At 39.6% G+C, this 22280-nt stretch overlaps 1 protein-coding gene across 11 annotated transcripts in view; it reads right to left on the bottom strand.

Moving 5' to 3' along the window:
• Positions 1–22280, bottom strand: part of dock3 (dedicator of cytokinesis 3) — a 304695-nt gene that overhangs the window by 9403 nt on the left and 273012 nt on the right. For 5 of the 11 annotated variants that reach the window (XM_067416269.1, XM_067416277.1, XM_067416273.1 and 2 more), the window contains 19 exons: positions 22164–22249; positions 22030–22056; positions 21801–21896; positions 21655–21715; positions 21478–21571; positions 20742–20890; positions 18530–18616; positions 18257–18361; positions 17952–18093; positions 11420–11586; positions 11243–11329; positions 9872–10051; positions 9602–9685; positions 9395–9511; positions 6530–6669; positions 3929–4061; positions 2143–2224; positions 1813–1931; positions 1580–1667 (listed from right to left, as the gene is read on the bottom strand). In XM_067416269.1, the coding sequence (XP_067272370.1) occupies positions 1580–1667; positions 1813–1931; positions 2143–2224; positions 3929–4061; positions 6530–6669; positions 9395–9511; positions 9602–9685; positions 9872–10051; positions 11243–11329; positions 11420–11586; positions 17952–18093; positions 18257–18361; positions 18530–18616; positions 20742–20890; positions 21478–21571; positions 21655–21715; positions 21801–21896; positions 22030–22056; positions 22164–22249 (2044 nt within the window). Of the gene's footprint in view, positions 1–1569; positions 1668–1812; positions 1932–2142; positions 2225–3928; positions 4062–6529; positions 6670–9394; positions 9512–9601; positions 9686–9871; positions 10052–11242; positions 11330–11419; positions 11587–17951; positions 18094–18256; positions 18362–18529; positions 18617–20741; positions 20891–21477; positions 21572–21654; positions 21716–21800; positions 21897–22029; positions 22057–22163; positions 22250–22280 lie in introns of all 11 variants that reach the window. The other 6 variants (XM_067416279.1, XM_067416271.1, XR_010897931.1 and 3 more) reach the window with 5 other exon arrangements.

Genomic DNA, 22280 nt, shown 5'->3' with positions numbered 1-22280 from the left:
TTTAGTTTTATCATATTTATTAAAGAAAGATACGCTGTACAGAGTCTTTCCGAATAAAACCAAGCAGATGGAGGTGTATCTTGTGGACGGAGCTAAAGATTCACGAGCGCACGCAGCTATTGCGTTAAGAGAGCCCAGGATGAAAGCGGTGACATCCTTAAACGTGGAAAAGCGGAACGATTTTGCACTACTGCGCATTTACACAGAAAAATGGAATAGTACCGTATTTAAACGTCCCCTAGATTAATAAGAAATAACGTTGCATGCTCTATTGATAAATTAACTATATGTGATCATGTTGTTTACTGATGTCCACTTATGCGGCGAAAGCCAACAAGTAAGTTAGTTTTACGCATCACCTGCTTCCAACGCACGACCGTTAACATTTATCGTTGGGGTCGCTCCATCTTTCAGCGCTGGACGAGCTACAGATCCGAAGTTGAACTGGACTTTTTACTAAAAACAATGGTCGCCGAAATGCAGGGAACAAACAAAAACACTTCCACAACTCCGCTGCTGCTCTGGAAAAAAACTAAAAACTGTCCCATTAACGCTGGGTTCTTTGGGAAGCTGTACAGGGTTGCCCTGACAACCAAAAACACACTTTGGTGACATTGTTGATTTTCGTAAAGTCCTGTGACTGCGCAGCTGGCTTCCCTAAAGCCGAGCAAAGCGTGTTAAAGGGCGTGCATTTGCTCTCTCGCTCTGGTCGCGCATGCGCCCTTCCGGGAGAAGAGCCCGTACAAGGATATTGCACTCTTGTTGATGTCAAGCAGACCCATGCTCGAAAAAAAATAAAAATAAAAAAAATTCCCGAAACTTGTGAGAAAACGGAAGGAGTAAACGGAAGGAGAAAGAGCTATCTCTGCCAAAAAAAATACATTTTTGAAACCATGTTTAGCATTGAAATCCATGTCTTTGACAGTGTAAAAAGCTCAGTATGCATGAAACAGCTTTTCACCCCCCCTTTTCTTTTTGAAAAGAAAAGTAGTTTTGCTTCAAAGACTTGGCAAGAGTCTAGTCTATCAACTGCAAAAATGAAGTCTTAAAAGAATCAACAGGACTGTGTGTGGACTGTCTTGACTTTCAGTGCTGCCATTGGTCTTTGTTTAACTGGGATTATAACTGAAACTGTCGCTGCATCCAAATACTATATTGCATGTAAAAAAAAAACGGTAAACCAAAAGAGAAGTATGTCTGAACACATCTGATAAACGTAAAGTACCCATATGACCTACAACTTCCGGTAAGATTCTGTAGTGCGCATTGAGTGTATACTTTATTATCCTATGAGGCCACGTAAGAGGAGTCGTGAATGGCGGGTAAGTAACTGGCGTAGTAGGTCAAATGACAAAGCCAACATGGCCGATGTAGTACGTCCGGAATACATTCATACAACACAGACACATACTAAATAACATACTTTTAATGGTCACAAAGTCGGTAGTACCTACTTAGACTGTATGCACTTTTTGATGCAGCATGAATTGGGATTTCTGCCTGGGGTGAGGGGATTGTGGGTTTGTGGACGGATAGAGGGGTACAGTGGGTTCAAAGAATCATACACACCCAGTCATACCTTTATCAGCCACAGAGAGATTAGGGTCACTGCAGGGTTTGCAGGGACCAATGACCTGATGATATAGTGCCCTCTGATGGTTGGTAGGCTAGTGGAAAAAAGCGAAATATATATATATATATATATTGTAATGTTATATCACTGCCATTATCTTAACCCTAAAACTGAGGTCCTATCATTTCCTGATACAGTTTGTGAAAATTTAAATGAGTTGCATCTTGTGATAACCACACCTGTCCGTTCTCGGTTATGTTGGGGTACATGGCACTGCTGGGACGGTCCCTGTGCGGCGGTAGAAGCATCAACATCTCTCGGTTGTGCCTGTATCTGTCAGGTAGTGATGGAGACCCAACTGGAGAGAAAGGAAATTAAATGCTATTTAGTTTTGAGCATTTGTAAAAGATTAGAGAAGTCATCTTTGAGCTGAGCTGCTCTCTGGGTGAAGTTTGAAGATACTGATTGTCTCCACAGTAAATTATTGTTCGAATTACAGTGTGTTTTAGTTCTCAAACATCGGTTGGGAAACACTCAAACCTGGTATTGTGAAGTTTATAGTTGCTCACCTCTGATGCTGCCATGCCCTGAGTTGATCATCTGAGATGGAGCTGAATGCGTTGAGCTCAAACTCGATGATGATGGACTGGGCTGAAATTATACACAGGGTGGGAGACAGTATTTGAAAAGATCAGGTACAATAATATTGGTAGTTGCAATGGTCTTCTGAGAGGTTGGCAGAGTTGCTAAGTGGTGCGTGGGGGTGTTGCTAGGCAGTTGATTAGGTGTTGTTAGGCAGTTGCTAGGGTTGTTCTGAGATGTTGATAGGGTATTGCTAATTGACAGGTGGTTTCTGGGGTGCTATGAGTGTTTAATAAGGTGTATTATAGGTGGTTTATAGGGTGTTGCTAGGGCATTATTATGAAGAATTTAGGTGTTCTGTGAGGTTATCAGCGAATTGCTAGCTGGTGGGTGGTTTCTAGGGTGTTGGTAAGGCATTGTTATGAAGACTTTAGGTTTTCTGAGAGGTTGTTAGAGAATTGCTAGGTGGTGGGTGGTTTCTAGGGCGTTGCTAAGGCATTGTTATGAAGGCTTAAGGTGTTCTGATAGGTTGTTAGGGAATTGCTAGGTGGTGGATGGTTTCTAGGGTGCTGCTAGGCAAATGCTCAGGTGTTGTTAAGCAGTTTTTAGGTTGTTCTAAGATGTTGCTTATTTATTGCTAGGAGATGGGTGTTTTTTAAGGTGCTATCAATATGTGTTAATGCTAAGAAATTTCTTAGAATATTTTGGGTAGTTGCTAGGGTATTGCTAGGTTGGATGATGTAAGTGTTTTCAAGGGTGTTTGCTAAGCAGTGCTAGGATGTTGTTAGGCAGTTGTTGCTAAGGTATTGCTAGGTTGGATAATCTAGGCGTTTTTAAATGTGTTGCTAAACTGTATTAGGATGTTGTTAGGCAGCTGTTATGAAGAATCTAGGCTGTTCTGTAAGGTTGTCAGGGAATTGCTAGGTGGTGGGTGGTTTCTAGGCTGCCCCTAGGCAGTTGTTCAGGTGTTGCTAGGATGTTGTTAGGCAGTTTATAAGTTGTTCTAAGAGGTCGCTAGGGTATTGCTAGGTGAAGGTGGTTGTTAAGGTGCAATGAATATGCATTAATGCTAAGACATTTTTGGATGATTGCTAGGGTATTGCTAGGCTAGATGATGTAGGTGTTTGCTAAGCAGTGCTAGGATGTTGTTAAGCAGTTGCTAGATTGTTCCAAGAATTTGCTAGGGTACTGCTAGGTGATGGATGTTTCTAAGGCATTGCTAGGAAGTTGATTGGATATTTCCAAGCTGTGCTTAGAGGTTGTTCTGATGGGTTTGCTAGGGTATTGCTAGTTGATAGGTGGCTGTTGAGGAGATAAGAGTGTTCACTTATGCGAGACATTAAGACATTGCTAGGATAGTATGGATGGTTGCTAGGGAGTTGTCAAGCGAAGTTAGGGCACTGCTATGCAAATGGTAGGTATTTCTTCTGGGTTGTTAGGCAGTGCTAGGTGGTGGGTAGTTGCTAAGATATTGCTAGGTGGATGCTAGGTTTCTATGGCAACTAGGGCGTGGCTAGGTAGTTGCTAGGGTGTCGTGAGTGGTCACTGCGGTGTTGATAAGTGGTGCAAGGACATTGTTAGGAATTTGCATTGTTAGGAAGTGGATATTAGGGTACTATAAGCAGTTTCTAGGGCACTGCTAGGTGGTATATCTTTTTAAGGATATTGCTAGATAAATGCTTGGGTGCCTTAAATGGATGCTAGAGTGTTTTGGTTGGTAACTAGGCTGTACTTGTACACTAAATGTGTGTATTATGAGCTGACGTAGCCCACCTGCATACGGTAGAGGTCCTCCGGGTGTTCCATCATACTGTCCGTCAGGATGAGCAAGTTTCCCGTCTCACTGGAGGTGTGAGAGGAGAGAGAAGAGGAGGAGTGGCGGACAGACCCCAACACATTCAGAGGGCTAGAGACAGGCAGAGATAGATAGATAGAGAGAGGGGGAGGGGGGGCAGGGATGGAAAAGAAAATGGATGCATGCAGGGATGAAGAAAATGAATCATGATGAAGAAAAGAGATTGTAGGGTCATAGAACACAGGCAGCAATGCAAGTATGAACAAAAAAGAAGAAAGAGGAACACAGAATCAAGGAGAAAGAAAGAGGAGTATAAACCATGCATACAGAAAGATGCCAAACATGTGAGGTAAAGTGACAGAAGAGAGAGAAGGAGAAAGAGGAACAAACAGAGAGACATGAGAGAGACGTGGCGGAGCTGAAGTTAGTGTGTTCAGGGTGGGTAGCATGAGTGTGTGCACGTGTTTATGAGCAATACACAGTCGAGGAGTGTTTGTGAAGAGAAAGGAAAGGCTACGTCTACAGAGCAGAAATCTCTCTATAACCCACATACGTGTGTAGAACACACACTAATACACAAATTCATTACAATGTGATACATAGAGTTCCCTGTGAGGTGCAACACATGAAACGAACATTTGGAATAATGAAATCCTGGATATAAATACACAGTCTGGACCAGGGTTTTTATTGTTAAAGGGATACTTCACCGCTTTTTCATATTAAACTGTTATTCCCTTAACTAAAATGAGTTGATACATCCCTCTCTCATCTGAGTGTGTGCAGTTAATCTCTCTGATGTGCGGTGATGATCTGATAGTTCATTCTAGTGCCAGTTCATTCACTATGGTACCAAACAGAGATCAAGTAAAAAGTCCCGGCTGAAACATCCTCTCTCACATCTCCCCTCTCACTCTCTCATTTCTGTCAATAGGGGGGAATGCAACGCCGTCACTTTCCCGCCAGAACACGCCCCCTGAGTGGCAGAAGAGCTGCTGCGTGACTGCAGTTAATAGAGGAAAACGCGAGTATAGAGCAAATTATCAGTTTAAACTAAAGGTTGGGCTCGATAGTGTTCCTTATAACTTACCACAGATTCACTGAACCATGAATAATAACATGCAGCCAGGAATCGTGTTTTTCTTAAATTTTTATGAGCCTGATTTCAACTGATTTATATGGAAAAGAAATGGCCTTAGTGGGCTAAGCTAAATGCTATCAGATCGTCACCGCACATCAGAGAGATTAAGTGCACGCACTGAGACGAGAGAGGGATGTATCAACTCGTTTTAGTTAAGGGAATAACATAGTTTAATAATATAATTCATCACATTTTTCGAGTGAATCCCGCATGTGACGTTATATGTGGATGGGTCAGTGACTGTATTGAAGCGTGTATGTGGTAATAATATACTTTATAATTACTAAAAGCTGTCACTCATTCAATAAACGCAATCTCACAAAGTTGTATTAATCAGTGAAGCTTGTATACAATGAATTTCTTATTTTCACAATGTCTGCATTTATAGAGACACGCGTGTTAACTCAGCGCCCGGACAAACACTCGAGCGGTGAGTGGATTCCAAGTTCAATACCTGTGATTGGCCAACTGCGTTGTAGAAGTCAACAAACATGTCTGTGATTGGCTACATTACTCACAGAGGCGAAAACACGTCGGAAATGTAATCATTTGACGAGTGCAAAAATACAGATACACACTGGATCGTTTGCTAGCTCCCTTTAGTTAATAATATGCTTTAATTACGAATTCTTACGGAGAATTGCAGATCCTAGACAAGCAGTATGGGCAGCTTTTCCCTCAAAAAGCAGAAGCAGCAGGTGGCAGTGGTTTGAGTGAGAAAATTGCACGCTATTATCAAGTCTGGAACAGCCATAGATACGTATACATATCTATGACAACAGCGATGTCCATGGGGTCCGTTAAGGTTTTAGTTAAGTTTTAGTTACGGGAATAACATAGTTTAATATGAAAAAGCGGTGAAGTATCCCTTTATCTACAACTATTAATAAATATTTTTGTTAAAGGAAATAAAATATAGTAAAGTTTAAGATGATTTACTAAAATGACAAACAAAATATGAAATAAAAAACAAATTAAATAGATACAAAATGAATATATATATATATATATATATATATATATATATATATATATATATATATATATATATATATAAAATAATAAATGCAATATAAATTATAGAATTAACTATATATAAATTGAAATAAAAGTCTAAGAACATTAAATTCTCTAAAAAGTACTGCTAAATCCTTAGTACACTGAAATCATGTATTCCTAAGTGTATGTTGAAGTATGTTGAATGGACATTAATGTGCATGAATTTTAATGGCTTGTTTATATGAAAGGAATGTTCTAGCTAAGCTCAATCTGTTGTGCTGTGGAATACCACAGACAATAACTGAAGTACTGACACATTCCTTTAGCCTTTATTCCTTCTTCTCCTTCTTCTAATATGTACTTGGGTTTCTACACATAGTTTATATCTAATAAATACATCCGTGTGCATGCAGAACAGTGTCTGTAAGGGTGTACTGACCTGTGTCGGTGCATGAGCTTAATACTTTCAGGACTCATGGGACTGTGGGTGGCGAGGATGCTGCGCGGGGTGCTCGCCCCTGAGCAGGCCGGACTCATCTTATCCAGACCGGGCAGGCCCTGTAGGGCCACATAGAAACACTACTCTGAATATCCACACTGTCTCCATTGATGCCAACACAGATTTCATATTACTACACACCAACTCATCTTACAAAGAATCAGAGTTTGATACTGAATATTTGTAAAGTATGAAGTGAGAAAAGCAAAATGTATTTAAAGACCTCATAAAATACTTTCAAAAGCACAGTTGTCATTCCTTGCATTGGGATTTCCTATTCAAATAGGAAGTTTGGGGCGATATATTGTTATTACTGGACAAAAGGTTAGACCACAAGTGCAATTAACATATTGTCATTCTAGAAAGCATTTGATTGGAGAAATATTTGGACACACCTATGAGTGCAGAATGAGTCATCAATGATTTTGGCTTGTTTTTCTAAAAATGTTAACTTGTAGGTGTAAAATAACATATAAACGACTATGCCTTAAACTAACAGACATGGACGAAGCAACAAACTTGCTTTTTTATTGTCTTAATTATAATCAAATCTAATAGCATTTATTAAAATAAAATTTAGATTTATTGGGGTCTTAATCTAAATGTTTATTTATTGGGAGACAATTCAAATGTGTAGGGCTGCCCTCTAATAGTCTACTAACGTTAGTCAGCCAAAATGTTATTAGTCGGTTAGTTGCAGAAAAAAAAAAAAAAACTCCATGAGGAACAGAGCGTTAAAGACGGCTGGGTCATTGTGGAAATTACAGTATGTCAGGCAGGAAATCCAAAGGTTCACCTATCATTTACTGACCTAAAATATGGCTTATCATTTGAAACATGTAGGTATAACCAGGCCACTCGCTGTAACATTAACTTTGATAAATGTGTTCTATTAGTAGGCACATCTCTGTGTTTGTGTGGAAGCTAAAGTATAGCGCGGTTACTTGAGGCGAAGGTGCAATCACTTGCATTTTTTGCTGACAACAGCAGAAACAACTTAAAATTCTTCATAATTTTTGGTCATACATAAGAGAAATACATTATCCGAAACGTGTATAAATGCACAACAACAAGTAAAAAGTTGTGCTATTGTAAAACAAAGAAAACAAACAGGATGCCCCTTCTGCCGTCTCGGTCTCCCTGAATTGCAGCAAGTCACATAAATTAACCGAAAGTCAACATATATTGCCTTACAGACATGAGAAATATATCTCACTTATTATTAATTATTAAAGGTGTAACAGAGGCCAGCTAGTAGTCACTGTGCAAGTAAACCTCACTCCTCTGTCCTCAAGAGACGGTCTAGCGACTGACGTGAGAGGTTGCAACCTTTAGCCTCCTTGTTAGTGTGACCGACTCTCATGCTGGCAGACCCGGGTAATGTTCAAGTCCCGCTTGAAGGGGGCGGTTCAGACATGAGGGATTTTATTGGTGCCGTGACCCGGGTGGGAGTGAGGTTTAAGGGGGTGAGTGTAACCAAGACCAGCTAGTAGCTGCTGTGCAAGTAAACCTTACTCTGACCTCAAGAGATTCTCTAACGACTTAAGCTAGCGGTTGCAACCTTTAGCCTCCTTGTTAGAGTGACCGACTCTCATGCTGGCAGACCCGGGTAATGTTCAAGTCCTGCTTGAAGCGGGCAGTTCAGACATGAGGGATTTTATTGGTGCCATGACCCGAGTGGGAGTGAGGTTTAATGGGGTGAGTGTAACCAAGGCCAGCTAGTTGCTGCTGTGCCTTACTCTGTCCTCAAGAGACACTCTAGCGACTGACGCGAGAGGTTGAAACCTTTAGCCTCCTTGTTAGAGTGACCGACTCTCATGCTGGCAGACCCGGGTAATGTTCAAGTCCCGCTTGAAGGGGGCGGTTAAGACATGAGGGATTTTATTGGTGCAAGCAAACCTTACTCTGCCCTCAAGAGATTCTCTAGCGACTGACACTAGCGGTTGCAGCCTTTTGCCTCCTTGTTAGAGCATCCAACTCTCATGACGGCGGACCCGGGTTTGAGTCCCGCTTGAAGCGGGCATTTCAAACAGGAAGGATTACAAAGGAGGAGTAGCTGATTTGCTCAAGAAACATTTCTTGTTAAGCTGGTTGAAAGTCTCTTCCTAATAGCAATCAGGAAGTTAAGTTGTCTAAATGTATATAACGGTACATGTGATCCTCTGTGAAAGTTGTTGGACCATACAATTTTCATCCAATCATTGCGTTCAGTGCCCGTCAATGTATGTATTTCCATAACTCCTTGTGCAGACATCACACGTCATCAGCACATTCCTCCTGAACCCCCCCAAAAAAACAGCTCATGCTGTGTTCACACCATAACTACCATACATACATTATACTCGAAGCGGTTTGTGACTCAAATGCATGCATTCCAATAGCAACACTATCAACGTTGTGCAGCAGTCAGGTATAACTGGTCAGTGCTCTTTAAGTTGTTTAGGTTCATTATCATTGTAATGTTTTGTGATTTGAGACATGAGGTAGTTTGAGACGTCTCGTGATGCTTCGCAGACTCTGCTCTTGTTGTGTGTGTTCATGTGTTTTTAAGGAGGTGTGGCTTTGGAGACACTGGGTGGGATCTTATGCTTTCAATGCTAGCTCGCTATTGCTAACCTCTCTAAAAGTTGCCTATCCTACCTTTAATAAACAAATAAAATGTATCTGTGCTATTTTTCCAACACATTCATAATCATTACTTTTGCTGCTGCTTTCCAGCAAGCAACCTTGGAATAGGCTATATATTACACATATATATATTTAAAGGCTCATTATGGTTCAGTATTCCCCCCAGTGAGGGCTCACATGACAGAGGCTGCTCCTCATCATCTGGAACTGATCGATTAGCTTCTTGTGCAGGGGACGCATTTCCGGGTGCACCAGTTTCTCATGGACGGCCAGGCCCACGCCGAGGACGTGAACCTATGGGGTTTATTAAACAAGGGGGGTTATTTGACCTTTTAAAATGATATTTTTGCATTGTTAAAATGAAGACGTTTCGGATGTGTTCACCTGTTCTTGCATCAGATCCTTGAGTTGGGTGATCTTCTCTGTATCCTCTGGGTGACTGCTAATATACTCTTTATCGAAGAATGCCTGGGTGACAATACGTATAAAAACATTCAACAACTGTTCTTTTAGATGAAGGCTGAACGCCTGATGTTCACTAATTAGAGACACAAAAAGCTTGTCAACATAACAGAAATGTGAAGAGAGAGTGTTAAGGTTCTAAAGCACAATAAGACACAATGTTAAATTTGCAGTGGTGAGTGCACCACTCACTTCCTGGTATCTGGCGATACCCCCGTTGACAGCGGCATCGATCACCCCGTTCAGGCACATGCTGAGCAGGTTAATGTTTCCGTGAAGCTGCTTGTGCTGGTACTGACTGATCAGGGTGCGCAGCTCCTGGTTCTTATTCTCCACCACGTAAATGGCGTTCTCCAGTGGACTAACTTCAACCTAGAGTACATGACATACATACGGTAAACACAGGTGTTCTGAATGTAGACTCCAATTTCACTTCAGTAAGTAAATCCGTACATCATAGTGACATTATTATTAGCTTAGATTCGTTTTTTGGTAGTATACATTTTTGATGTATTTTTTGTATCATTAATAATTAAATATATTGATTTATTAATGTAAAATCATATATTTAAGTAAAAAAAAAAGTATGTTTAATTTAGCTTGATTGTAGTGTTTGAGTAGTTTTATTGATTGTTGATTAATTTTATTAATTATTTATGCAAAGTCAATATGCAAAATATGTAAATTCATAACCATGAAAGTTCTTTTTTTTATTTGAAAGATATACTTTTAAGTTTAAAAAGAGTTTAATGTTTAAGCAGTATAAATGTAAATTAGAAATATTTTGTATTTAATTAATTATTTATGCAAAATCATTTTAAAAACATTAAATATGTAAATCCATGACTTCATGAAAGTTAAGTTGTATTGTTTTAATGTAATTTTATTTAATTTTAGTGTTTGGGTAGTTTAAGTATAAATGACAGATGTTTTATTTATTAAATAATTTATGCAAAATTATATTAAAATAGTAACTGACTTCATGAAAGTTACATTTTTAAATAAAAAAAGTTTAATTTAGTAATTGGTTAAGCTATTTGTTTATTTATCCATTTATTTATTTATTATTTATTTCAAATAGATTAACAATTTAAATGGGAAATTATTATTATTATTATTAATAATAATAATAATAATAATAATAATAATAATAATAATAATAATAATATTTTTTGAACAGATTTTATGTTTTACGGACAATATCTTGTTAAGCAAAATTATTTAATTATTTAAGTATAATTTTTTGTTTATTTATTTTTGCCTTTATTTATACAGTACAGAGAGCAGACTTGGGAAGAGAAGCGGGACCGGGAAGGACCAGAAGCCTGGACTAGAACTAGGTCTAAGCACAACTGTACCCACGAGGCTATCCGCTGCGAACAAATTATCAAAATATTATTATATTACATTTTTCTTTAATATAGCAACAAATGTACCAGTGTATAGTCCATAAAGACACTTCAATTATTGACTGAAAAGCTTTTGGAGATTCAATAAGCAAACCCAAACGGTGGCCTCATAATGCTGATGATATAATCACACTTCGCTTTGTGAGTCACCCACCAGCTCACGCTTATCCACTTCAAACCAGCGGGAGATCCCAGGCAGAGGGTGGGTGAGGATGAGGGTGGTCCGCTCAATCCAGAGACTCTGAAAAAACACAGATATGATGCAACTTAAGCCAACGTCTGATGATAAATTTAGCCTCTACTGTTTCCTAGAGAATAACTTTAAATTCACCTTAAATTCATTCTCCCTGTCTTTTGGCCCCTTATGGAAGGGCCGGTCATAACGGAATCTGCGGACATTATTGACTCTGTAGAAACTTTTGATGCGGTCAGGAACACGTTCCATCTGTAGCACATCAATGTTTTCTGGAACTGGATTCACAGCGTAGATCTGTAGGTCTATGGAACTTTACATTAAGGGGAAAAAAACAGCTACTATATTTTGAACAATTTGAGCATGTTAAACGGATGGATAACCAAAGTCACAATTTTATGTTGTTTCTAAACTTTTTTTTCTTCTGTGCACAATAAATAAGATATTGTGTAGAGTGTCCAAGCTGCTCTTTTATAGACTTTTAGACAACAGACAAAAATCTATAGTGGGTGAGTGAATGAGTGAGTAAAACGAGTAAGTGAGTGAGTGAGTTAAGTTAATGAGTGAGTGAGTGAGTGAGTGAGTGAGTGAGTGAGAGAGTGAGTGAGTTATTAAGTTATTGAGCAGGTTAATGAGTGAGTGAGTGAGTGAGAGAGTGAGTGAGTGAGTGAGTGAGTGAGTGAGTGAGTGAGTGAGTGAGTGAGTGAGTGAGTGAGTGAGTGAGTGAGTGAGTGAGTGAGTGAGTGAGTGAGAGAGTGAGTGAGTGAGTGAGTGAGTGAGTGAGTGAGTGGGTGAGTGAGTGAGAGAGTGAGTGAGTGAGTGAGTGAGTGAGTGAGTGAGTGAGTGAGTGAGTGAGAGAGTGAGTGAGTGAGTGAGTGACTTCCAGTCACTACACCATCACGAAAAACTGAAGGTCTTACTCGGTGAAGGACCTGCTTCCACTTATATAGCACAGCATATCTATAAATGCCACAAATTGAGATGTACTGAGTAAACACATCCTGATTAATAATATATGTATTGCTTATTATCTGTATATATAAATATAAATGTGAATATGTTTGATGTATGTTTCTGTTTTGCTTTGTGAAATGCTTTGGCAATATGTACCCATGTATGTCATGCCAATAAAGCACAATTGAATTGAATTGAATTGAGTGAGTGAGTTATTGAGTGAGTGACTGAGTTATTAATTTATTGAGCTAGTTAGTGAGTGAGTGAGTGAGTGAGTGAGTGAGTGAGTGAGTGAGTGAGTGAGTGAGTGAGTGAGTGAGTGAGTGAGTGAGTGTGAGTCAGTTAAGTTATTGAGTGATTTAGCGAGTTATTGAGTGAGTGACTTAGTTATTAAGTTATTGAGCAGGTTAATGAGTGAGTGAGTGAGTGAGTGAGTGAGTTAAGTTAAGTTAAGTTAAGTTATTGAGTGAGTGAATAAGTCAGTAAGTTATTGAGCAAGTTAGTGAGTGAGTGAGTGAGTGAGTGAGTGAGTGAGCTAGCGAGTGAGTGAGTGAGTTAAGTTATTAAATGAGTTAGTAAATTATTGAGTGAGTGAATGCGTGAGTAAGTTATTGTGTGTGTTATTGAGTAAGTTATTGAGTGAGTGACTGAGTTATTAAGTTATTGAGCAGGTTAGTGGGTGAGTGAGTGAGTGAGTAAGTGAGTGAGTGAGTGAGTGAGTGAGTGAGTGAGTGAGTGAGTGAGTGAGTGAGTGAGTCAGTGAATGAGTGAGTGACTGAGTTATTAAGTTATTGAGCAGGTTAGTGGGTGAGTGAGTGAGTGAGTGAGTGAGTGAGTGAGTGAGTGTGTGTGTGTGAGTAAGTGTATGTGTGAGTGAGTGAGTGAGTGAGTGAGTGAGTGACTGAGTTATTAAGTTATTGAGCAGGTTAGTGGGTGAGTGAGTGAGTGAGTGAGTGAGTGAGTGAGTGAGTGAGTGAGTGAGTGAGTGAGTGAGTGAGTGAGTGTGTGTGTGTGAGTAAGTGTATGTGTGAGTGAGAGAGTGAGTGAGTGAGTGAGTGTGAGTCAGTTAAGTTATTGAGTGATTTAGCGAGTTATTGAGTGAGTGACTGAGTTATTAAGTTATTGAGCAGGTTAATGAGTGAGTGAGTGAGTGAGTGAGTGAGTGAGTTAAGTTAAGTTATTGAGTGAGTGAATAAGTCAGTAAGTTATTGAGCAAGTTAGTGAGTGAGTGAGTGAGTGAGCGAGTGAGTATGTGAGTGAGTGAGTGAGTGAGTGAGTGAACTAAATACTCCTTAGTTTTACAGTGCCAGGACTGGTCCTTAGAAGTCAACTCCCATAAAACTAAGATCATGATTTTTCAGAAGAAACCCAGAAATCTGGAACATGAACATATATTTACTGTAAACAACAGCACAATTCAACACACTTTACATTATAATTATCTTGGTCTGGTTCTAACACCCACTGGAAACTTTAAATTAGCAATTAAAACATTAATTGCAAAAGCCCGCAGAGCCCTGCACGCTATACGAATGAAATTATTTAAAATAGACATCCCCATTAGAATCTGGACAAAGTACGGAAGTGAGGTCTGGGGCCCAGCGAGTAACTTCAGCCATAAGGTCTGGGACAAACACCCTGTAGAAGGCCTACATGTAGAGTTCTGTCGAAACATCCTCCACGTCCACAGAAACACAACAAACAACGCATGCAGGGCGGAGCTGGGCCGACTGCCCCTTAATCTAACCATTAAAAAAAGAGCCTTGAAGTTCTGGATCCACCTACACTCAAGCTCTAAAGATGATCTTCAGTTTAAAGCCCTACAAACCCAGAAAAGTAATCTCTGTGTAATGGTGTCAGAACTGATGAACAAAGCATATACCACTGCTCCTGTAAAATCTGCAGAAATCAAAGAAATCATGAAAAACGAGAGAGAGGCGTATATGCAGCACTGGAAAAATCAAACCAAAGAGCAAAGCCGTCTCCAATGTTATCTGGGACTAAACAGAGAGTACAGTCTGGCTGACTATCTCATCTCAGTCAGAAACACAACACACAGAGCATTATTAACCAAGTACAGGCTGAGTGACCACACGCTGGCCATAGAAAGAGGGCGGCATAAGAAGACATGGCTGCCCACAGAAGAGCGTATCTGTAGAGAGTGTAGATCAGGAGCAGTGGAGACAGAGGCACACTTCCTCCTCCACTGTGATAAATACACCGCCCTAAGAGACTCACTGTATGGGCAAATACAACGCATCATCCCTGACTTCCAGTCACTACACCATCACGAAAAACTGAAGGTCTTACTCGGTGAAGGACCTGCTTCCACTTATATAGCACAGCATATCTATAAATGCCACAAATTGAGATGTACTGAGTGAACACATCCTGATTAATAATATATGTATTGCTTACTATCTGTATATATAAATATAAATGTGAATATGTTTGATGTGTGTTTCTGTTTTGCTTTGTGAAATGCTTTGGCAATATGTACCCATGTATGTCATGCCAATAAAGCACAATTGAATTGAATTGAGTGAGTTAAGTTATTAAATGAGTTAGTAAATTATTGAGTGAGTGAATGCGTGAGTAAGTTATTGTGTGTGTTATTGAGTAAGTTATTGAGTGAGTGACTGAGTTATTAAGTTATTGAGCAGGTTAGTGGGTGAGTGAGTGAGTGAGTGAGTGAGTGAGTGAGTGAGTGAGTGAGTGAGTGAGAGAGTGAGAGAGTGAGTGAGTGAGTGAGTGAGTGAGTGTGTGTGAGTGAGTGTATGTGTGAGTGAGTGCGTGAGTGAGTGAGTGAGTGAGTGTGTGTGTGAGTGAGTGTATGTGTGAGTGAGTGAGTGAGTGAGTGAGTGAGTGAGTGTGAGTCAGTTAAGTTATTGAGTGATTTAGCGAGTTATTGAGTGAGTGACTGAGTTATTAAGTTATTGAGCAGGTTAATGAGTGAGTGAGTTAGTGAGTTAGTTAAGTTAAGTTAAGTTATTGAGTGAGTGAATAAGTCAGTAAGTTATTGAGCAAGTTAGTGAGTGAGTGAGTGACAAGTGAGTATGTGAGTGAGTGAGTGAGTGAGTGAGTGAGTGAGCTAGCGAGTGAGTGAGTGACAAGTGAGTTAAGTTATTAAATGAGTTAGTAAATTATTGAGTGAGTGAATGCGTGAGTAAGTTATTGTGTGTGTTATTGAGTAAGTTATTGAGTGAGTGACTGAGTTATTACAGTTTTTCTCAATTGCTTAAACACTATTACTGAAACCTTGCTCCATTTTCTGAAACCATTAAACACAAAACCTCCTCTTCAAGCACTATTCACAAAACCTCTGACTTCTCTTGCAAAATGAAACTTTCGCCTCAAAACAGTTTTACCTGTGTTCAAAATCAAACACTGCTCTCAAATCATAAACAAAGTGATCAAAATGATAAACACTATCAAGCAATCAGTAAACAATACAGCAAAAAATAGAAAACACATTGTTCAAAACAGTTCTCAGGCAGAAGTAAATTTTTAATCTTAAAACAAATTTCATATTTTTCTGTCATTGTATTGTGATGAATGAAAACGTGTTTCATCATAGTAGCTCAAAATTGGTCAGAAATTATTGCTACTCTGCTTTGCTTTGCAATTTTTTGTTCTTCCTCTTGCTTGTAGCCCTATTTTTACCAACTCATTCTCATGAAATGCATATACATCACAAATTGTATTTATTGTGCGATTTATACGGCACAATTATTTTTTATGTGCATATGATTTGCATTGTCACCCCATTGGGTAGGTTGAGTTGTTTGGAGTACGTGCACATAACACAATATAAAGTACATATCATATGCACACGAAAACTGCGTAACATATGCTCATAAAAACTCATTTTGGCATTTAAATCGCACGATAAATACAATTTGTGCTATAGATATGCATTTTCATTAGATTAGGCTGATTTTTACAGTACTGTACTCTGCATCTCACAAGCTCGTTCTTTGTTGATATGAACCTGCAACCAGTCAAAATCTATTGAGCAGTCAGTACTGTAAACAAATGGAAAGCAACATGTTCAGGGCAATAAGATTTGTTAATTGTACAGTATACAGCCTACAATGCACTGTACTTATATTGGTTGTCTCATCATTTGAAACAGGTTAAATCAGTTTTGAGTGGTTGTGTTCATTAAATTACATTGTGTTCTCTATTTGTATTTGATTGTTGCCACTTGTGTTAACCCGTATGAATGGCATGTGCATTAGAGAGCAGTATGTGTCTTGACAATGAGAATGTGTTTAGAGATTTGCTGAAAAGTCTAAGTGAGATCTGCAAATTGTGTTTTATGATGTGAAATGGTTTAAGGTATTGACAACAGACTGCACAATTAGCTAAATGAGTTCAGGCAACTGAGAAATTTGTTCAGCCGATGGGTTTTAGTGTTTTAGCAATTGAGAAAAACTGTAAGTTATTGAGCAGGTTAGTGGGTGAGTGAGTGAGTGAGTGAGTGAGTGAGTGAGTGAGTGAGTGAGTGAGTGAGTGAGTGTGTGTGAGTGAGTGTATGTGTGAGTGAGTGAGTGAGTGAGTGAGTGTGTGTGTGAGTGAGTGTATGTGTGAGTGAGTGAGTGAGTGAGTGAGTGTGAGTCAGTTAAGTTATTGAGTGATTTAGCGAGTTATTGAGTGAGTGACTGAGTTATTAAGTTATTGAGCAGGTTAATGAGTGAGTGAGTGAGTGAGTTAGTTAAGTTAAGTTAAGTTATTGAGTGAGTGAATAAGTCAGTAAGTTATTGAGCAAGTTAGTGAGTGAGTGAGTGACAAGTGAGTATGTGAGTGAGTGAGTGAGTGAGTGAGTGAGCTAGCGAGTAAGTGAGTGACAAGTGAGTTAAGTTATTAAATGAGTTAGTAAATTATTGAGTGAGTGAATGCGTGAGTAAGTTATTGTGTGTGTTATTGAGTAAGTTATTGAGTGAGTGACTGAGTTATTAAGTTATTGAGCAGGTTAGTGGGTGAGTGAGTGAGTGAGTGAGTGAGTGAGTGAGTGAGTGAGTGTGTGTGAGTGAGTGTATGTGTGAGTGAGTGAGTTGAGTGACTGAGTGAGTGAGTAAGTGAGTGAGTTAACTTAAGTTATTGAGCAAGTTAGTGATTGAGTAAGTGAGCGAGTGAGTGAGTGAGTGAGTGAGTGAGTGAGTGAGTGAGTTAGTGAGTGAGTTAGTGAGTGAGTTATTGATTGAGTGAATGAATGAGTGAGAAAGATATTGTGTTAGTGAGTGGGTTAGTCAGCGAGTGAGTGTGAGTGTGTGAGTGAGAGAGAGAAAGTGAACAAACAAACAAATTAATAAATTAATGAATGAACAAATTAAGAAATACTGTTGTGGAACATTTTTTAATATATGAAAAATATTTTTGTCCCACAGATTGAAAAAAAATCAGGTTGAAGAAATGAAGACAAAAAAAAAATTCTGGATGAGCATTTATACAAAATATTTAGTGCAAAATCTAATTTCAATTCTAATAATCTAATAACAAAACTAAAATATCAAGTTTGGTTGCAACTTTTTAAGTAAATTTGCAAAGATATGTACCCCTCAAATAACCCTTTATGTTATCGTTTGTTGTGCACTTATCGTCTTATCGTTTGTTGTGCACCGATATAAATAATATAAAGAATGATTGGTTTCGTATTGTTAATGACGCAAAATTTTTATCTAACTTATTATGGTATAATTGTGGTGAAGGATACACTGAGCTTCACCCTGTAAGATCCCCTCATCTGGTTGATTAGGGTGCTGCATGGCGATTGCTTGTGGAAATTCTCCCAGCATTCTTTGCTGAAAGGCTTCAAGCCTCTCATAGTCATGCCCCCGACAAACAAACTCCTTATTCTGTGTGGAGAGAAAAACATCTATAAATACATAGATTTATAAATACATAAATGAATAAATAAATAGTACATACTTAATTGTTTTTTATATTTTAAATTAAAAATCAATCCTTTAATCCTTAAAATTATGACAAACAGAGCGTGTAAATATTGCAATAGCTCACCCTGAGGAAGAAGGGAAATTTCCGACCGTAAAATCCCACCCTGAAGAACTCTGGCTCTAGTCGCTGCTGCTCCATGATGTTGTCATAATATGCCGCCTCCATTTTCTGTAGTATAGAAAGAAAGAGCTAAATATTCACACATCATTGACCTCCTTCTGAGCATAATACATAACAGTACATTTATAGCTATGCGGTCCACTCAAAGTGCTGTTATATAATCTCTATTCATATATTCACATTTAAAAAAAAAAAAAAGAACAAAATAGCACTGACCCGTATCCAGCTGAGACTCTGATAATCGTACAGGGACTCGTACTGGAAGGCTAGTTCTCGGCACAGCGGGATGCCATACTCCCAACACTGACAAGAGAACAAGGGCAGGACAGCAGGTTTGATGTGCATTTTAAAACTATATTTGCATTTCCAAAAAAGCTCTGGTACGGCAAGTTTTAGTTAAGTTTATAGAAATAAATGCTGCATTCCATTTGATTGTAAAATGTAAAAAGTCGCCATGAAATAAAAATTCACCAATTCATCTTTGCATTTGACCTTTTAATGTTTAATCAAATTTTCATAATTGACCCTTCCAGTGAAAACAAAAGACTTCTCTCTGGTGACATAAGCAGGATTTCTTCAATCAGTTAGTTTGACCCTTACGTTCATCTGCCTACATCTGCCAGCATCCAAACAAGTATCTGCACTACTTTTTTTCTTTTACAATAATTGCACAGATTGTAAGATTGTTTCAAAGTAACATTATCAATCAACTTTGAAACTTTTAAACCTTATAATGAAAAACAGAGGGGTCCAACATTGTTTTTTGGACCATTGACTTTCAATGTAAAGTTTGAAAGTTCGAAACTTAAAAATCTGCTGACTTGTTAATTTTGAGATGAAATGGAAGTAGCAACAGATTGGGTGTGATGCTTCAACAGCTTGAAGCTGTCTCCAGTCAATGTTTACAAGATACATTTAAAATTCATATGTACTGATGTCAGAAGTAGCGCAAGTGCATGGAGCACGTCAGAAATAGAACGTGGCAAAAGATTATTATCCGTGACTTATTTTGTACTGTGTTTCATCAAGTGTCACAGTATCCCTGATTACAAAAGGTTATATTTGCTTTTGTCGTGTTGTGCCACTTGTAGATGTAACTGGTCCTACTGAACCTGCTCCAGCAGGATTCAAACCTTGGTCTCCGCACTGAGAGGCAGGCCCGCTAACAAGTATGCTAATGATCACAGTCTCTAACGTCAGTCGCTAGAGCGCCTCTTGAGATCAGGGGAGTGAGGTTTGCACGCACAGCTCTTACTGGCCTATGACAGTTGCATTCATCCTTCTTAAAACTCACTTCCATCTGGGTCACGGCACCAAATGTAATTGGTCCTACTCAACCTGCTCCAGCAGGATTCAAACCTTGGTCTCCGCACTGGGAGGCAGGCCCACTAACAAGAATGCTAATGATCACAGTCTCTAACGTCAGTTGCTAGAGCGCCTCTTGAGATCAAGGGAGTGAGGTTTGCACACACAGCTCTTACTGGCCTATGACAGTTGCACTCATCCTTCTTAAAACTCACTTCCATCTGGGTCACGGCACCAAATGTAACTGGTCCTACTCAACCTGCTCCAAGCAGGATTCAAACCTTGGTATCCGGAGTGCAAGGCAGGCCTGCTAACAAGTATGCTAATGATCACAGTCTCTAACGTCAGTCGCTAGAGCGCCTCTTGAGATCAGGGGAGTGAGGTTTGGACGCACAGATCTTACTGGCCTATGACAGTTGCACTCATCCCCCTAAACCTCACTTCCATCTGGGTCACGGCACCAAATGTAACTGGTCCTACTCAATCTGCTCCAAGCATGATTCAAACCTTGGTCTCCGGAGTGGGAGGCAGGCTCACTAACAAGAATGCTAATGATCACAGTCTCTAACGTCAGTCGCTAGAGCGCCTCTTGAGATCAGGGGAGTGAGGTTTGGACGCACAGTTCTTACTGGCCTATGAGAGTTGCACTCATCCCCCTAAACCTCACTTCCATCTGGGTCAAGGCACCAAATGTAACTGGTCCTACTCAACCTGCTCCGAGCAGGATTCAAACCTTGGTCTCCGGAGTGGGAGACAGGCGCGTTAACAAGTATGCTAATGATGGAAATCTCTAATGACAGTCGCTAGAGCGCCTCTTAAGATCAGGGGAGTGAGGTTTGTATGCACAGCTCTTACATAGATATGGTGTCCGCGGCAAAAACTATCCAAAGAAGTGTGAATAGAGTCTGAAATGAACTGGCCATTTGCCTTAATCGAGTTATAGACCAATCCTGCCTTAACAACAATTGATGTCCACCATTTTTTCAGACGATCATTTGCTCTTTTTTAATGTATGTCTAGGGAGGATCAATGTGTTGGACAACTTAAGATGGAATTTTATAGAAATTACTCCCAAAAATGGTAAAATGTTGTTTCTGGGAGAGAAAGTGGTATCTGTAAATACCTTTCCCTTGTTGAAGTAGTGGATGACTTTACGACAGAGACCCTCTTTACGATGCCATTCGCTCTGCGCAGGATAGTGCAGGAACTCTCGAAGGGGTCTTTCCTCCCAGTGGAGCAGCTCCCAGTACAGCAGGAGGGTGAACGCCGCCTCTGAAAGTGAAAAAGACATGTGATGGCCAAGTATGGTAAGAATTTGTCCTCTGCATTTAACCCAATAATTAGGAGCAGTGAGTAGTGAACACACACAATGCTACTAAGCTGAGACAATTTATGCTGTGGCGCCTGGGAAGAGATTTGGGGTTAGGTGCAGCAAGTTTAGCCAAGTTTAGTTGCAGCAAGGGTTTAACCTCCGGGTTACCAGTCTGACTCTCTAACCATTAGACCACAACTGCCCCTAAATTAGGCCACAACTACTATCTGTGGGACACAATGTGCACAATATGCACAGTTATATGCACCGTTACTATGCTTCTTTTCCTTTGGTTTTGGATATGAACATGCACCAGGTGGATGTTTGAATGGCTGAATTTGTCTTTAAGACATCGAGTTCTAAAAATGTGGTGATCAAGTTAAAACAAGTTTAACTTGTAAAAGAAAGAAAAAAAACAACCTTGTTTTGTTCTTCCATTGCCCTTTCTTGTGACTCATATTTTTGTATATTTTAAATACAAAAATGGTTCTGTACGATTTGGCCTGTGCAGTTTTTAAACGTGAAGAAACTCTGAATAACGCCTCACCTGTGTAGTTTTCGGCCTGCAGGTGCATGTCACACAACTTATGAATGTATCGGATGTACATTTCCTCCTTATTAATCTCTGACTTGTAGAAATTCTACAAAAGGATATCATATGATCATCAGGTTGCTTTTGCTTTGCTGCAAAAATACATATAGGATCGAATAGGGTAAGCCTCACCAGCAAGTTGACAGTGCAACCGATCTTCTTGTTTTCTGTCTCATCACCTTTCATGCAATCTCTGCCGACACAAGATGCAGGAAGTCAAAAATGTGTTAAAAATACATTAATTAGATGAAAAACTACAACTTAGATGGGAGTTTTACCTGTAGTCCAACAGTCTTTCCATGAGGCGCGTGACAGACGTGACGAAAGAGATGCCCGTCTCCCTCCAGGTCTCCTGCTCGATCTTCTCCAGCAGACTAGACATTAAACAGCACACATATACATCCTTTTTAAGAGCACTTCATGGGCTGAAGGTAAAAGAAGGGCTTGTAATGGGATATCCCTTTTTAGTGGCATCTGATTGGTTGAACAGGGTTAGTTTCCTCTTACCTGGGGTACGGCCCAAACAGTTGAGTTCTAATAATCCCGCAGCACAAGGCAAATCAGAGACACTCAGGTTATGACAAGAGCAGTCAAACGGTGTGTGTGTGTGTGTGTGTGTGTGTGTGTGTGTGCGCACTTACAGCAAACTGAAGAGTTCTCTGTAATTCTCGTCTCCTTTTCCTTCAGACACCAGACTGTCCAGTTTGTCAATCAGTTCTGCCTCCACCTGCACCACAAACATGAACTTAATTATGCAT

Source organism: Pseudorasbora parva, chromosome 14 (assembly GCF_024679245.1).
Source record: "Pseudorasbora parva isolate DD20220531a chromosome 14, ASM2467924v1, whole genome shotgun sequence".
Taxonomy (NCBI): Eukaryota; Metazoa; Chordata; class Actinopteri; order Cypriniformes; family Gobionidae; genus Pseudorasbora; species Pseudorasbora parva.
Note: the sequence above shows the minus strand (reverse complement) of the source record. Positions and strands in the feature narration are given on the sequence as shown.